The following is a 17,574-nucleotide window of genomic DNA, read 5'->3' on the forward strand; positions in this document are numbered from 1 at the left end:
CAAGTAATCATCCCGGGTCTTTCATACAAAAAAAAACTATATGAGCAGATTCTGAGTCATTGCTCTGATCAGGTTATTGTGTTGTTAGTTGTTACTCGCTGCTGCTGCCTGCCAACATTCAGAGGTAGATCACTTGATTCTACTGGAGCATGGTTATCCACAATGTCATCCAGAAGCACATGGTGGTGCTGCCAATGAGTTGGAATGTGATCTGTTTACAGTAAGCAAAACAAATACTGAATTACTGCAGATAATACTAGTTGGCTAGCTTCTACCACATACACTTCCAAGTTCCAAGTCCAGTTCCAATATACCCTTTCACATACTTTACTGTATACCCCCCAATCCCTATGATCTACATATAAAATCTTGTACAATGTTTGGGTATCAACTAGTTACCTATCATCCTATACCTATATACATCGCCCCCATGATATTTATCCCATCTTTACATTCCCAAAACCTATAGTCCAAGCTTAACTGCTTTATACATGCAAGCATATTTAGGCTTGAACAACCCTTTATTTCTATACAAGCTCTAAATTAATTAATCGATGGAGAGATTGATTAATTTGCGTGGACGGACGACTGCTATACTACGTGTCCTACGAGCTAGGCCACGAAGTCCCTCATGAGCTGCGCCGCGAACGACTTGGTGCTCTGCATGTTTATATCGTAGCCGCCGCCGTGGCTGCCGCTGTCGGCGCCGGCCGTGGTGCTGCCCATGAGGAACGACGCGGTCTGCTCGGCGGCGCTGCCTCCGGCGCCGTGCGGGAGGCCGAGCGTCAGCGACACCCCGCCGTTCCCGGCGAACGCGAAGGCGGCGGGCTCCGTGGCGAACTGCCCATACGGCCCCGGCGCGAAGAGCGAGTACCCGCCGCCGCCGTCCTGGTGGTGGTGGTGGTGGTCCCTCGCGCCAGCACCGCCGCCTCCGCTCTCCATGAACTTCATGAGCAGCTCCCGGTGGCTGACCTCCTCGTGCTGCTGCCTCGCGGCCGCCGCGGCCTGCGCGTGCAGCGCGGCCATGTCGTGCACGTGGTGGAACGCCGGCGCCGGCTCGTCCCCTCGCGCCTTCTTGAGCCTCCGCCCCATCGCGTCGTCGCCGTCGTAGAACCCCGCGTGAGACTGCTGGTGGTCGCCGCCGCCGCCGAGCTCGAGCAGGGAGGAGCCATGGATGCCCTTGTTGGTGGACGCGCTCTCCGCCGCCTCGCCGCCTCTCACGCAAACCGCGGACTTGGACATGGCGTCCGCCCTCGGCTTGACGCCGTCGACAGTGTCGCCGCTCTTGCTCCCGCCGCCACCTGACTTCCCCTCGTCATTGCCGCCGCCGCCGCCGCCGCCGCCACCGTCCTGGTCCTTGGTCTCCTCCAGGTACATCTCCTCCACCATGGGCTTCCACAGCCGCACCCTCGCGTTGATGAACCAGTTCGACACCTAACAGAAATCAAAGAACAATTTTTTTTTGAAAGTTAATTTACACACAGCCAGCAAAACAGTCAAATTGATGATAAACAGGAGACGAAAGAAATGCTATTCATCACAGTTTTATTTACTGACCTGACTCCTGGTGAGCCCGGTTTGCTTGGCGAGCATGATCTTGTCCGAATCCTTGGGGTATCTGCATGACGACACAGGATCCATGCGGACCAATCCACGATGAGGTGTGAGGCTGCATGCATGGCGCCATGGGCACGAAAGCAAGCAAGCAAAGGGCCAAACAAAGAGCAATGGAGTAGGTCGAAGAGTACAAGGGCTCATGATGAGCTACCTAGCTAGTGTGCAGTGAGGAGGATGAGATGGGACTCACGGGTGCAGGAAGTGCTCGAAGAGCCAGGCGCGGAGGATGGAGACGGAGCGCTCGGGGAGGCCACGCTGGGGCCGCCAGGCGCCGCCCTGCATCATGCCGAGCTGCTGCAGCGCGCGCTGCTGCCGGAGCTGGTGGTCGATGTAGCGGAGGCGGGACCCGACGGTGCGGCCCCCGGCGGCGTCAGCGTCCTCGCCCAGCGCCCGGCTCGCCGCGCGCACCTGCGCCGCGATCGCATCCCGCAGGCACCGGAACTGCCGCGAGATGGTGCGCAGCGCCAGCGCCGTGTACGTCCGCGCCGACCCGGCGCCCGCCGCCGCCTCGAACGACGACGACACCGCCTGCATCTGCCCGTGGTACTGCCGGTACCGCTGCTCCACCTGCCATTGTCGATTGTTGTCGACATCGATCGCCACCATGCGCACACAACAGTGTCAGTCAGCCATTGACCACTCCAATTCATTAATCAGGGCGTGCTACTGCTACTACTAGCAAGCTACTGGCCTACTAGCTGATTATAAGTAGCTCGTTAGTGATGATCCCATCCAACCAACTGTTCGTCAACAAACTCTATCAATGCTGATCGGTGCAATCGCAACTGCTACACGCCTCCTGATATGATATGTCTACTCATGCACAGAAATGATGTATATATACAAGACATGGGGGAAATTAACGAGATAGTGAAATTTATCTTTTTCTTTTAATAAAAATTGATATTTGGTAGTACTCGCATTCAGATTCAGCTGGCAGTACAGTGTACACTCATGAAGCAGGCTACTGCAGACAAAAAGAGACACACATCTGATGAAGCAACGAATTGAAGCTTGTTTGTTAACGCATGGACAAAGTACAACCAAAAGAATGGAAGTAGTTGAATTTAATTTATTTTCGCAATCATTCACGATCCAATCTTATCTCTTAAGGATTATTTTGTTTGCTGAAAGACCTCCACTTGCCATATATTTCGTTGTACATGATAGTAGAGGATATGGTTTTCATTGCCACTTGTTATATGTTATTAGTTAAATATGTTCATATATATACTCTATACCTTCTATATGGCACTTTGTCTTGGATTATATTGTTTTCATTCTCTTCCACACACACAAAAAAAAATATTATTGCTTTCATTTTACAATTAGAACCGAACCTCTTAGTTGTTACCCCATACGCTTAAAATGAAATTAAGACATTTCAAAAGGAAAAAAAGAACAGAACCTAAGTGGTGATAAGGTGTACCAATAAGAATCTCTAAGTATGTAATAAGCTGGGCTGGGAATAATTAAACCACATAATAACTAGTGTTTTCTGCGAGGTGGAAATCACAGAATTAAGTAGGGGAACAATAATTGGTATTGATACTACTACAGCAAGTTGATACAGCATGGATGCTTGATTAAGAGAAGGATTTAAAGTGGGGGAAAAGTCTGATGATATGTATCCATCAAATTAAAATTAAAGCCATGCACTGTTCCAAACAACTTCTGTCACTCATCTTTCAGAAAAAGAAACAGCATAACAAAGATAACCGAAAGGCAAGTGGTTCCTAGCCTTTTAATACATAACACTGTGACACTGTCTTAGACTGTAGAAGCAAGCAAACAGCAAAAACATGGCAAAATATCTCTCCCTGTCAAATTTGAGGCAACGCCCCGTTCGCTGGTATGAAACTTGGTTGAAACTGGCTGAAAAACACTATTCTGGCTAAATTGTTGTGAGAGAAAAACACTGTTCCGGCTAAAAAAAATAAGCCGAACAAGCCGAATATGGCCAACATAACAAAAAACTTGCATGAAAAATCAAGGACCCTCAAGGCCTCATCAACAGCAATTAAAAACAGGTTTTTTAAAAATATCTTATTTTTGAACACGATCGAGAGAAATACATCAAATGGAAAATAACTTGTGAAATTAATCTTAGTAGTATGAATTGAAGCCATAAACTGTGCTATTTATATATACTACTGACCTCGTCAAGCATGTTGATAAGCTTGCTCTTCTTCATCTGCAGCTCCTGCCGCTCCGCGGTGGACATCTCCCCCGCGCCGCCATCGCTCTTTGCGCCGGAACCGTCATCGGTGCCGCCACCGGACACGCCCTCCGAGTCCTCCTTCTTCTTCACCGCCGCCAGGCTCTTGGTCGTCTTGTTGGCATCCTCGACGCCCTTGCTGACGCTCACCACCTCGTCGAGCAGCTCCTGCGCGGCCTTGAGGTACTTGGAGCTCATCACCATCTGCCCCTGCGACGTGGCCGACACTCCCAGGTACTTGCCCTCGTCGGTGCAGCCAGGGCCGGCCACCGCGGCCACCGTGACCGGCGGCGGCGCTGCCTCTCGGGACGACAGGCTGAGCACGGCGCTGACCCCAGCCGCCGCGGCGCCGCCGGGAGTCTGCGCCTGCGGCGGCGGCGACGACATGTCCACGGCGGCCGTGGCCGGGGTCCACAGGTTGTAGCCCGACGGCGGCGCCTGGAGCGGGATGCCGACGAAGTGCTGCTGCTGCTGCGCGGCCGACGACGGCGACTGGTGGTGGTGGTGGTGGTGCGCGAAGGACGCCGTCGTCATGGTGGTCACGGCCGAGTTGAGGAGCATCATGTTAGTCGCCCCCGGCGTGGAAGCGCCGCCGTCGTCAGCGTAGCCGGCGTAGCTCGGGTTCATCAGGTACAGCGTCTGCAGGCCGTCGGTGCTGGTCTGGATGTCCGTGCCGGCGCCGCCGTGGTAGTACGCCGCCATCGCCTATAGGTCGTCGACGACGGCACCAAAAACCTTGGCTTTGTGCTCTTGTGCACGAAATTCTCCTCACCTAATAGCTTGATGAGTGCAAGATCACAAGCTTGTGGTTTTCCCTGCAAGTCCAAGAGGAAGAACGCGAATCGAAGAGATTAACACATAGCACCTCAGAGGAACGAACGAGGGAAGAAACAAAAGCTAACAAAAAAAATAAAAAAAAAGAATACCAAAGCAATGATTTGAGGAATATGTGGAGTGAGAAGTGAAATTGGATCCATGAAGAGTGAAGGTAGCAGGGAGGAGAGGGAGATGAGGTGCAGCATGCCAGCATGTATATATGCATGGAAAAGTAAGAACACTAAGCTAGCTAGCTATATCTAGAAGAAGAGGAGATAGCATGAGAGAGATGTGGAATAGGCATCAGTATCAGAAAAAAAATATATATATTAGTAAGGAAAGGAAAAGGCAGGCATCCATCTTCATCAAGTGATTTAACAAAGAAACCGGGTGCACAGATGTCAACACAAGCACGCACACATACACATCACTCAGCACAGCTTCCTCCTCACCATCTCTCTCATCTCTATCTATTTCTCTATGTCAGTTACCTCAGGAATTGATGCAGCTCATGAGCTCCGGCACGTGCTGTCCTATCTCTTGCACATAAGAAAATCAGCTGCCTGCCTTCACCTCTCTTTCTCTCCTCTATTCTATCTATAGGGGGATAGAGAATTGGAGAGAGAGGGTTGTTGAAGATCCTAGCTAGAAAGAGGCAGGAGGAGCGAGGAAGAGGACCGGGGAGGAGGGAAGAAGAAGAAGGGTGATGTAAGAGTACCAAGGTATCAAGAGCATGAGATCACTCATGTCAGTGTTGAGTGCCTGCAAGAGTTCCTTTATTTCCCTTTTGCTCTCTATCTCTCTCTACAGAAGACACCGGCCTATATATCCCTCTCCTTCCTGCTTCCTCCAGTCCTCTCTCATCTATCTCCTCCAGCTGAAAGGGAAAGAAGCCGGGGGACGGAGACCAGCTAGCAGGCCAATTAGCAAAGTCTTTTAGAGAGAGAGAGAGAGAGAGAGAGAGAGAGAGAGAGAGAGAGATGAAAAAGGACAATGGAGGAGGGATACCCACCTCCCACTTCCAATATTATCCTCACACAGCCCCCACAACTTTCCCCCCACTTTCCCCTTTTTATTTTCTCTCTAGATTTCAAGCTATCTACAAGATTTTTCTCTCCCTCTCTTACTTTCTCTCTGATGAAGCAATGCAAAAAGCATTTTAGCTGTGCAGACCCATCTGTACAGTTTTGGCCTTGGGTGACCAATTTGAGCACACAACACAATCACAAAGGACTGATGTGTACTAGTAGGAGTGATTGTGCCCTCAAATATCAACTGTGCATGTGGACCTTTATGTCCTGTTATTACAGGCACAATTGACACACCTAGCTATATTGGACTGCAAATAGATCTACTTTTTTCACTGGAAAGTTGGTTACAGTGACCTCACCCTCATATTTTTTATTTCACAAGACTGTACAAAAAGAAAAGAGAATTCTTTGTTTTCCACAAGCACAATGATTTTGCTTAATGAAAGCTAGCCACACACCCAAGTTTGATGTTTTCCTCTTGTGTTAACCAAGTGCATGGGACATATTTTATAGAATAAACAAGTAGTGGCATGCATACAAGAAATTATTTCAACGAAATTATCGGACCAGTTGAATTGAGTGTTTTCCATAGGAAAGGTACTAAACAATGTTTTCAAGTTTGAAAGTCCACGTGATTTGACATACTTTTTTCTCCCTCATCATTAGTTGCAGGGAGAGCCGCCATAGTACCACTCTGAGATCTTCCAGAGAGAGAGATTAAGATGATCAGATGATAGGGATATACTGTCTGTGTGGTGTGCTATTGGCACAAGGTGTGTACGTAGGCCACTGGGCACATGAATTGAGATAGATATGGTGAGAGATGGATCACAGAAGGTCAGCCAATGTACACTGACCTCCTGCATGTCCTGACTGACACAGCTGCTGAGTGTCTGTGTGTGTCTCAGAAGAACTAGGAAACGTCCACGTCTAGGCCTTGCTATCTCACTCTTTTTTCCTTTGCCTTTGGGAAGCTGTCTAGGTCAGGATTTTAATACAGTACTTGTACTACTATAGTCTATACATATATACTTGTATATGGATGTGAGAGAGATGGCTTTGCCTCTCTGCCCCTTTTGCTTTCCCCCTTTTTGCCCTCTCTCGATCACTCTCCAAAGCCCAATCTTCAGGGTCCTGGGGCATGTATTGACTGTCTTTGATGCATGTCCTTTTGTTTGCTAGGGTATTTATTTATTCACTGGTCTACTTCATTCAAATCTTAATCTTCCTGCTAAGTGAAGGTAGCATCATGCTGTATGCTAGTCTTGTCTTTGCACTGGTGATTAAGATATATATTAGTTTGTGTTCTTTTCTCTCAGGTCAGGTGATGGATGGCTTTGGACGTAAAGCGATTGGAAGTTCAGGAATCGAAACTTAGCTGCATGTCACTAGGAATTGATTGATATTCCAAGAAGATGGTATATGTTCATTCTGATCAGTTACCACATCAACAACATTTGCAATGCAAGGACATTTTCCTTGACATTATTTGTCAGCTGTTCACTTGATTCCGGATATATAAAATGTGTGTGCATAACCAGTGACGATACTGGAAAAGATATTTTGAAAAATATCCATGACTATGTCATGCTCTTTATCAAACTAGGTTAGCTAGCTAGGGCTAGTGCATAAGCATTAATTTATTATTTATACATCTTTCGTATATTATGATGTGCAACATGTTTCGCGGTCATACATGATAAGAAATAGAGCTGAAAAGGTTCTGTAATTATCAGAAAAGGATGTCCTAATCAAGAAACACATCATTTCTGCTTGCGCACAAACAAAAGGAGTGATGTTAATGTCATTGTTGACAATCAGCATCTCACCATCCGCCTCTTACGCATGACACTGCCTACGAAGTTAGTCATATATAGTCTATCAACTTTAACTATTGGCAAGAAAACAATATTCAACTAGTGTATCAAGAAACTCAACACAAGAAACATATGCATCTAGCAAAGAATAGAAACTTTTGAATATTACTCATTAAACCCAATCCATTCTGCATTCCTTCGTAGTTTCACATGTATAATTGAACTTTGGTGGTGCGACCCATGCATCCACATATGTAGGCAAGAACATTCTTGAACATATTCTTTGATTTAGTTGGGCTTACTGGGTAGATAGATGTTGAATTTACTCAAAAGGTTGCAAAAGTAACAGAAGTGAAAAGGTTGCCTGACCATCCATGAAAATGATGTGTCTTCTATTATATTTTATTTGCAAAAAAGACTACATGTACATGAATGTTAGCCATGCAAGTAACAATATGTGTACTGATACTTGTAAAATACCCGTTTTAAAGATTTTTTTCATCAATAATTTTATAGCCTACCAATAATTTTTTTGAAAAAAAATATTACTACTCTAATTATTATATCTTCTTGAGTATTAGTATGTTGTGCCTTCAATCTCTCTCTCTCTCCCTCCCTCCCTCTCTATACACTGCTATTATTACTAATATAGATTAACATGGGTCACTACAATTAGTACACCCAACATATGAAGTTTAATAGACTTTATGATGATTTGCAGGACTGATAAACCACCGTGGAATTAGCATGCTTAATTTACCACTACATGGTAACAAAACCTCAAGCTATAATAGATCAAGAAGTGAGGGGAATAAAAAAGCTATATATGGGCCCTCTATACATGATAACAACCGTAAACTGGGTGCATCATTATCGCTTTGCTTAGTGCATATTCTTTTATAAAAAAATAATTTCTTAGGCACAACCCACACGTCTCATCGCAGATATTTACGTGTGTGTGCGAGTTTCAGCCACATAGCCCTGATCCCTATTCCATTACTTTTCCACTCCCATCATAGTGAAGCCTCCCGCTCATTGTCCTTTTCCGCCTTTTCCATGCATACTTTTTATCGCACTTGTTATCTCGCTAGCTATAAAACAATGTATTCTCTATTGACTTGTAGACATATCCCTATCAGTTTTGTTGGTAAGTTGGTATGGTTGTCGTGACATAGCAACAATACTGATACAAACCAATATATTTGCTACCATTAATAAATGTATACAAATATAAATTATTATGTACTTGTATTGCACAACAATTCTCGTAGTTCAAGACTCCATCCAATTAATTTTATATATCGTATTAGAATTTGGGGAAGTCTTTAGAAGTATACTTTGACCATCAATTGCGCTTAAATATGCTATTATTTGCTACCAGAGAAATTCGTATATTTTGAAAGATATGTATGCTATATGACTAATCGGCGGTAAAAACTTATGAGTTCTTTGGATTCTAGTATGCCGTATGTTTCGAAAGGATTGGAATAGTACGATATCGTGAGGAGATTTGTATTTACTACATACTCACTTGTAAATATGCATATACAAAATACTCTCTATATTCCAAATTATTATAAGACGTTTGACATTTCTAAACACATAAATCTTGCTATGCATCCAGATATACATTTATGTCTAGATATATAGTATTAAAATTATATAAAAAAACAAAATTTCTTATAAATTGAAATGGAGGGAGTATAACAATATATAAAAAAAAGGGGTTAATGGTTAGCAGTGGCTGCCAAGTAGAGGAGGAAAATGTGTTTACGCAAACAAGATACAGTGCAGGATTTAATGGTGTGCTCCTGCTGTAGCAAACCACTAGCAATTAAGAGACGTGCGAATCGGACGGGGAAAAAAAGAAGAAAAAAATCTGGTTAAAAACCCCGGCGTGCACGCCCTCCGTCCACGGCCGCACGCATGGGGTGGGAACGCCGACACGTCGCCCCGATCCCGCACCTGCCCCCGCGCTCGCTGGCGTCCGGGCCCCGCGCGGTGGCGGCCCCACCCGTCATAGCAGCCGGCACCAGCCCGGGTCGCTTTTGGTGGTGGGCTTGCCCCACGTGCCAACCACCCTGACGGAGCCGCGCACCCGCGCGTGGCCCACCCGGGCCCCGCCCATTTACGCCGTTCACACAGCTGGGTGGGGACACGTGTCGACGACCTGACGGGAGGAGGAGGGAAGAAAGCGTGCTCGTGCTCGCGATCGCGATCCCGTGCGCGGCCGCAGAGGATCCCGAGGGATGCGGTGGGGAGGGAGGCGAGTGGCCCCCGCCACCCGTCGCCGTCGCGGGCCTCCACCACGGAAAAGGTCAAGGGGTCGCCCAACCGGCGCTCGGCAGCTCGGCGCCACGTCGCTGTCTGGGGTGGGCCACCGCTGGGCCCCGCCGCCCACTTTCCCACGTTGGCGCCTCCCCCAGCCCCCGGCCCGGCCCGCCCGCAAGGAATAGGGCCCGCGGAGGGGAACCGTCCGCGTGGAGCTTGTCCCTCCTCGCCCTTCGCTACGCCTGCCTAGCTAGTAGTCCCCGGCGGGGCCCGCGGCGTGGAGAGGAGCGCTCCGGTCGACCGACCGGAGCTTCCGAGGTGCATGCAGCACGACGCGGCGCGTGCGGTGGCGTGTCGGCAGGTGAGGAGGGCGCGCGGCGTGGGCGTGGTCCGCCATTGTCGGGGGCTTCCTCGGCTCGGCTCCGGGTGCATGGCTGGTACTACGTACGTACAGTTTGGACGACGGAGATTATTGGTCGACGACGATCGAAGAAACTAGGGTTTGGACCGACCGATTTAAAGGCAGAATCAAGCGTCGACGATTGCTCACGTGTGTGGTCTCGTCGGGTGGGGTGTGGTACGTACGCGTGCGGCGGGCGGGGATATGATGTGAAAGCAGTTCGAGTAGCCAGGTCTTATCGATTTCTTGCTGCTTTCCTTTGCGCGGGGATCGGGTGATGATGATCCGGGGTCCTTATCTATCGGCTATCGGGCAACCGTTCGCTGATTTGTTGCGAGAGAAAAACACTATTTCTTCACTGAAAAAGTAAGGGAGCTGTCCTTTTGTGTTATTAGTCGCTGCTGATCATACGTACATACCATGTATGGTTTATGTTGATACTCCTAGGCTTGGCCTGTGTGTATGGCCCCGTTCGGCAATGGGCATAGCTTTTGTGACAGTGCAAAATACGCTTACCAGAAAGGCTGTCTAAATCAGAAGGACCCGGCTTGTGTTCTGCTTATTTAGCTTAGCTAATTCTTCAACTTTGCTCATGATAAGCCACGACTGACAATCATGGCGTTTGATATATATACTTATACTAGTAGTATATATGCTTGTCATGCATAACATGCATAGGAATTTCTCAGGCAAACACGAAGATGGAGAAATGACTGCATGCCTTTCTCGATCTGTTGTTAGGGCGTGTTTGGTTGGCCTGATGACCGCATGCATGCCTCCACTAGTGCAGGACCTGAGCCAGGGTCCGCAGAAACGCGGATCACTTCCATTTCTGTCGGGCCAGGCTAGGACGAGAGCGCGTCGTGGCTCGTGCAAGAGAGAGAGAGCTGATGCAGCAGGCAGGCAAACGAACAGGTAACCCAAAAAAATGATGTATATATTCATCCTGTGTATATCATATCCATTCCATCAACCAAACATCAACGTCCTGCATGCAACTGGCTGGTACGAGCGAGCTAGGCTCTCCTCGCCAGGGAACCAATCACGCCCTTAGCTACTTTATTGCACTTTAATTTGGTATATATAGGGCACAACTTGCATGCGCAAACTTTGCTAAAATACATCAAGCCAAAGGAAAAGAAAGGAAAGATGAGCGACAAAGTAAAGTCGTTGAGGGAGATCATGCACAGTGGTATCCATCCATCGTCGGCAATGCATGGCTTTTCATTGTGAACGGATTCTATTCACTTTGGTTAAGAAAAGAAAGGTGCATATGTCACGGACGATGGACGTACAGACACCACGAAACACACACCAACAGTATATATTGCAAACTTTCTTTCAATATCACACACACAAGCATGTGTGATGTCCACTGTGCACGCACAAATGGCAATGATTTGAGCTGCTAGCAGTCTTTTAATTAAAACAACCAGATAGCTGGTCGTGTACGTATACATGCTTTTTGATCTTTTACTAGCACTCTCTCTTGTTGGATACGGAGTAGATCTCTTTCTTGCACGTCGCGCTCCGTATCTTTCCGGCCGGTTAGTTGGCCTGCCCTGCTGCACCTGCACGGCTGCACCGAAGAAGAAAGCCCGCCGGCGCTTGCCGGGCAGTTTTCTATCGCCCAGCTTCCCGTTTCGGAAGCTCCTCCATCCCGTTGCAGTTGCAAGCAAGCAATCACGATCACATCGATCTTCAGACCATCATCATGCATCCGTTCCTCGAATATTTTGCTGGAACTAACTAACGTACTGATGCTTTCGTTCGTTACATCATAGTCAGACTGACGACTGATCAGACAACTAATATATACTTTTCGGCCTCTTGGCAGATTAAAAACAAGATAACATATAATACTGTTTCTCACTTTCTCATATGGAGACTACTCATTGCATAAGCATATGCACGCATGTGTAGTACTGCTTTCATCTGTCACAACAATTCTGACGACGAACAATTCAATGAGAAATATCTAGCTACAACGGCGATCCAGAAATGTTTTCATATGTATATACTACGTAATTAATATAATTAATCTTCAGAACTACTACTCGCAGGAGTAGCTGGAGAGGAGACCATATCAATATCATCCGTCCGTCGGTCGTTACTCTGTCCCTAAATAACTGTAGCCGTTGGTATATGTGTCGTAAGTTTGATTTAATTTATATAAAATACGTGTAACATTTGTATCTCTATATAAATTTATTAAAAAATTAGATTTAAAAATATTTTCAATGATACTAATTATATACCATAAATATTGATATTTTTCAATATATATTTAGTTAAAGTTATTTCTCGAAAAACGTAAACAACAGATATTTCAGCAATGACTGCTGAAATGATCTCTCGTAGCTAGCTAACCACAAGACCCCACTCTGCAAATGCAGCTGCAGGCTGCAGCGCCCAACTGATGACTGACTTGACAAGCCCTTGGTGCCGTGTAGCTGAAAGCGCACGCACGCATTAATCGCTTGGCGCACCTAGCATGCCCACCTGTCGATACCCTGGAGACGACCGATGGATCGATGGACGGATCGTCGTTCGTCGAGATGAATGGAGTTGGAGTCCAATCCATGTGCAGATGGCGCTGCGGATCAGTGAAATCTATCTGGATGTGACGAGCTGGGCAGGGGATCGGATCTTCTTCTTCTTTTTCTACCTGATGCTGCAGAGAGGGCACTCGTGCGCCTCCGTAAAGCTGCTGCAGCTGGTGGCCGGAGGAGGAGATGCGAGACAGCAGCAGGCCCGGCCCGGAAAAGGCGTCGAAGATTAAAGTTTGTGCACCAGGTCTTTCGATCCATCGTGTCGCCGGCCGGCCGGCGACGACGACTGATGGATGGATGGATGGACGGACGGACGGACGGACGATGATGCTATTCGTCGCCTTAGCTTTTCGGTGTCGATCTTGCTGCGGCACAAGCATAGATTAATTAGATTATTATTATAATTAATCATCAGTTAATTATCAGATAAGGTTTTCTTTTCCTTTTGAATATTAAAATTTTGAATTCTCAAAAAAAAAAGAATATTAAAGTAGTACTACTTATTGCCACCGACCGAATTCGTTCTTTGATCATTTCAACTGCATTATATCTGCATATAGGCTATTCACTAGTAGTAGCAGAAATTTTCTTGGGAACCATTTGTTCTAAAAAGGCCCTTACTAACACGCAACATCATCAATTTTCTTTGAACCAAAAAAAAAGCACTACCAATGAATTCACGCATACTTGTTGACATAATTATTAATTAATTGCCAACAGTGATTATTAGTAGTTATCTATGGACATGCATGAAGCGCAGATTGAATGAAGCTCTAGTGGGTTATAAAGAGTATCCAATGTTTTGATGGTTGACGTATTGTCCTGCCGTTAGTAGTACTCCGTATACCCCAGCTGACATGCACGTGTTTTGAATCATTGGTGAGACAATGCTACAAGTTAAGATTATCCAATGTGTGCATGCAGAGATAACTGACCCTAATAAGTCCGTGTCCTAATGATATATAAGAATATAGGACCGGGACCTCCAGCTACAAGTTAAGATTATCTGATTGGACTGGAAGTTAGCGCGGCGCTGGATCAAGACGGCCAGGGAGAGACGTCCCAATCCGGCCTTTCATCATGTGCAGCCTTTGTGCCACATTTTGTATATGACATGCATGCATCCATGTACTTGCGCAAATTGAAGGGCCCTACGCAAGACCGGAAATGTAGATGCTAGTCTAACTAATAAGGCGCTGTAAGGCTCACTTAATTGTATTATGCATGGTCCCTTGGAACACAGATTTTTGTAACACAAAGTAGTTCACTTTTACAGAAAAACTTAGAAACATGAAAAATCTAGTATTTCAAAGGAGGCTTTCACTACCCCAGATCTAGACATCACTGCCGGTTCAAAAACCCATTTCACTGCCGGATTTTGAACCGACAGTGGCATACCGACAGTGATGGGGGGTTAACATCACTGCCGGTCCTTAAAAACCGACACTGATCTACAGGAAACAGTGTCGGTTCCTGGCTCCACCCGGCAGTGTCCAGTTGAACAACACTGCTGGTTTGTAGTGCTAACCGACAGTGACGGTTGCTTCAAGAGTGTCGGTTCTTGGCTCAAGCCAGCAGTGTTGAGTAAGCCTACATTGTCGGTTAATGGATCAAACCGACAGTGTTATAGTAAATATCAGTGTCGGTTCATGGATCAAACCGGCAGTGTTCTCGTAACTATTAGTGTCGGTTCACGGTTCAAGCCGGCAGTGTTGAGCAAGCCAACACTATCGGTTTGTTTCTAACCGGCAGTGATGGTTACGACAACACTCGGTGATGGCCCATTCGTATTTTATTGTTTTATAATTTATTTTAATTATATTTTTTCATGGAATCGGGTTTCGCTTTATATACGCTACGTAGACGACAGGTCCATCAATATTACACATTACAAATGTTACGATTACAATTCAAATGTTCTTATCCACATCTCGATCCCTCAAAATAAAAAAGAAATGTTCTTGGACTTCACACATGCTTCTCGGACTTCTTACAATAATCTTGTGAGCCGCTCTGGGCTATACTGGTCCTTGTACCTTACGGATTGTGCAATGGAAAATACTCCATCTTTTTCTAATACCTCGGCTAAGATGAATTTTGCGAGCTCCGATTGCAGTGCGACAATCTCCATGTCTAACAGCCTTTGGTGGTTATATTTCTTGCGTTGTCGTTCAAAAAAGATGATATCCAAAGAGGAACATTAAATCATTTTGTTGAATTATTAACAGACATAAATGAAATGGAGATTATACACACCAACTTATCGGCTTCTTCCGATTTTCCGCCGATGTACCGAAGCATTGTCCACATTACATAAAACCCGCATTCATTGTTTCCCGCCGGCTGTGACAGGTACTTCCCCTCCATTTCGACAACCTTGAATGGGACCGGCGTCCCACCGATATGTCTTCTTTGGACACTGGGCAACATTAAAGGGAGAAACATTAGAAAGCAGTATGTGTGATTAGAAAATAATATGTTATTAGGATCGCTTACTAATTCAGCACTGCCACCAGTGCATCCAGATAATCAAATGGTTTTTTCTTTGAGTCCCATACCTCGATCAGATTTTTGGCAAGATTAACGCAAATAAAGACGAAATAGTTGCTACAATCACAAAATCCTAATTATCGAATAATCTTAACGAAAAAAGAAGCATAAAATTAAAAACCGAGAACACATACTCGCAGTTGTAGACTAGAAGTATGTGGGTTTTCTTCTTCATCGTGAATTCGTCGAAAACAGCAATCAATCTCTGTTTTAGGTCTTCCACGTCACATCCATAGAGGCCTAGACATGTCCTCTCATTGACTCGCAAGGGGTCCAAGAAGCCTATGTAATCCCATTTGCTTTTTAGAATACAAAATTTTGTTATACACCTACATAAAATCATGGGAAGTGCTCAAAAATTAACAATTTATCTCGAGAGAGTAGTTAATTATAATATCGTGCGTGTAGGGTACTTACATAGTCCACAGCATCAACATTTGAACATCGAGAGAGCATTTCTGGTATAACTAAAACAAGCACTCCCACTCGACATCGAACTTCTCTTCTTTAGGATATTGGAAAACATGTCCTTCTTCAATGTCCATGACGCAACCGAAAGTTCGAACTAGCCATTCTCTAGCTCCACGGGATGCAGCTCCTTCCTGATTCTCAAGTGTTGCATATCCAGGCGTGTGGCTAGTGAATCCTTCGATGTCCCCCCGGTGTCCATCAAGGTGTTAAGAGTGTTAGCGCACACGTTTTTAGTGATGTGCATGGGATCAAGACAGTGGCGTACACTCAGAAATAACCAGTAAGGCAGTTTCCAGAAAACCGATTTTTTCTTCCAAACGCTCCCATCAGGCGCTGCTACTGTATTGTCCCCCTTCCCAAGGATAACCTTTAGTTTGTTGAGTTCTCAAAGTATCGTAGGCCCGTCTCGATTTTTTGGAGCTAAGCGTTTCTCAATAGTACCATTGAAATCTTTTCTATTCCTACGGTAAGGGTGATCCTTAGGTAGGAACTTACGGTGTCCCATATAAACTATCTTTGAGTTATTTGACAGATTTATCGCATCGATGTCGTCCAAGCACTCGACACATCCAGTATAGCCTTTTGTCTTCTCTCCGGACAATGAACCTCGACCTGGCAGGTCGGTGATTGTAGCGATAAGTACTCCCTTGATCGTGACATGTTCCTTTTTGTACTCGTCCCAAATATCCGACACACCCTTTTCAAACATCTCCACTAGTTCATCGATCACTGGTTCTAGAAACACATCGATGCCATTCCCAGGCTGTCTTGGCCCTTGGATCAGTAGTGGCATTTGGATGTACGACCGCTTCATACAGACCTAAGGTGGAAGGTTGTATATACAGAGTGTCACTGGCCAGGTGCTATGATTGCTTCTAACCTGGTCGAAAGGATTCATCCCATCTGTGCTCAAAGCAAACCAAAGGTGCCTTACCTCTCCACCGATATCCTTATAGAACATAGTATTGATAGTCCTCCAGTCATGCCCATCGGCGGGGTGCCTCATCATTGTATCTTTCTTACGCTCTTCGCCATGCCAGCGCAACTGCTTGACTGACTTTGCACATGCAAACAGCCTATGCACCCGAGGAGCTATAGGGAAATACCAAACGACCTTTACGAACCTCCTCTGGTCTTAGTACCCTCATCTGACGGCCCTTCCTTGTATCATGGAGCTTCACACTTGGGGCACTTGTCCAAGTCTTTATATTTTTCTCCACTGTACAATATGCAATCATTGGAATACGCGTAGATTTTTTCAGCCTCGAGGCCAATGGGGCAGATCATTTGCTTTGCCAAGTATGTCTTTTCTGACAACTCGTTTTTTTCTGGGAGCATTTTCCTTATTATACCTAACAACTGATCGAAGCCTTTATCACTCAATCCGTTTATCAATTTGAACTCTAACAGCATGATGTCGGCTTCTAGTTTGCTCATTGGACAATTCCTATACAATGGTGTTTTGCCATCTTGTCTCATTTTCTCTAGCTTTCTCAGCTGTCTTTCACTAAGACATCCGGTCTCTACATTACGTAGCAGCTGAGAAATGCCATCGTTATCCTCGGTGTCGTCAGCTAGCGTGTTCCTAAACACATTATTAACTGTGGCCATATGTTCCGTGTTGACACCGGGTTCCTCATCAGCATCGTGGATGGCTACGTCAGGCATGTCCATATCATCATCGTTTTCCTGCAGAACATTCACACCAACCTCGCCATGCATAGTCCATATCGTATAGTTTGGCATGAACCCCCTGGTAATCAAGTGCGATCGTATAGACTCAATTTGATGAAAGTTTCTATGATTCTTGCAATCTTTGCATGGGCAGAAG

The 17,574-nt window shown here is 45.9% G+C and overlaps 1 protein-coding gene across 3 annotated transcripts; it reads right to left on the bottom strand.

Annotated features, from left to right (window-relative positions):
- Positions 1-214: 214 nt before the first annotated feature.
- LOC136486333 (BEL1-like homeodomain protein 1) lies at positions 215-5,594 on the bottom strand. 3 transcript variants are annotated; one of them, XM_066483199.1, is made up of 5 exons: positions 5,370-5,594; positions 3,776-4,650; positions 1,808-2,184; positions 1,558-1,618; positions 215-1,434 (listed from the first exon to the last, which is right to left on the bottom strand). In XM_066483199.1, the coding sequence occupies exons 2-5, from the start codon at positions 4,535-4,537 to the stop codon at positions 613-615; spliced, it is 2,022 nt and encodes a 673-aa protein (XP_066339296.1). In that variant the 5' UTR covers positions 4,538-4,650; positions 5,370-5,594; the 3' UTR covers positions 215-612. The 3 variants fall into 3 exon arrangements, with proteins under 3 accessions (XP_066339296.1, XP_066339295.1, XP_066339297.1); XM_066483198.1 differs by having other exon boundaries at positions 5,143-5,594; XM_066483200.1 differs by lacking the exon at positions 5,370-5,594 and adding an exon at positions 4,762-5,119.
- Between the last annotated feature and the right edge of the window lie 11,980 nt (positions 5,595-17,574).

The sequence above is a fragment of the Miscanthus floridulus genome, chromosome 10 (assembly GCF_019320115.1).
Source record: "Miscanthus floridulus cultivar M001 chromosome 10, ASM1932011v1, whole genome shotgun sequence".
In the NCBI taxonomy this organism is placed as follows: domain Eukaryota; kingdom Viridiplantae; phylum Streptophyta; class Magnoliopsida; order Poales; family Poaceae; genus Miscanthus; species Miscanthus floridulus.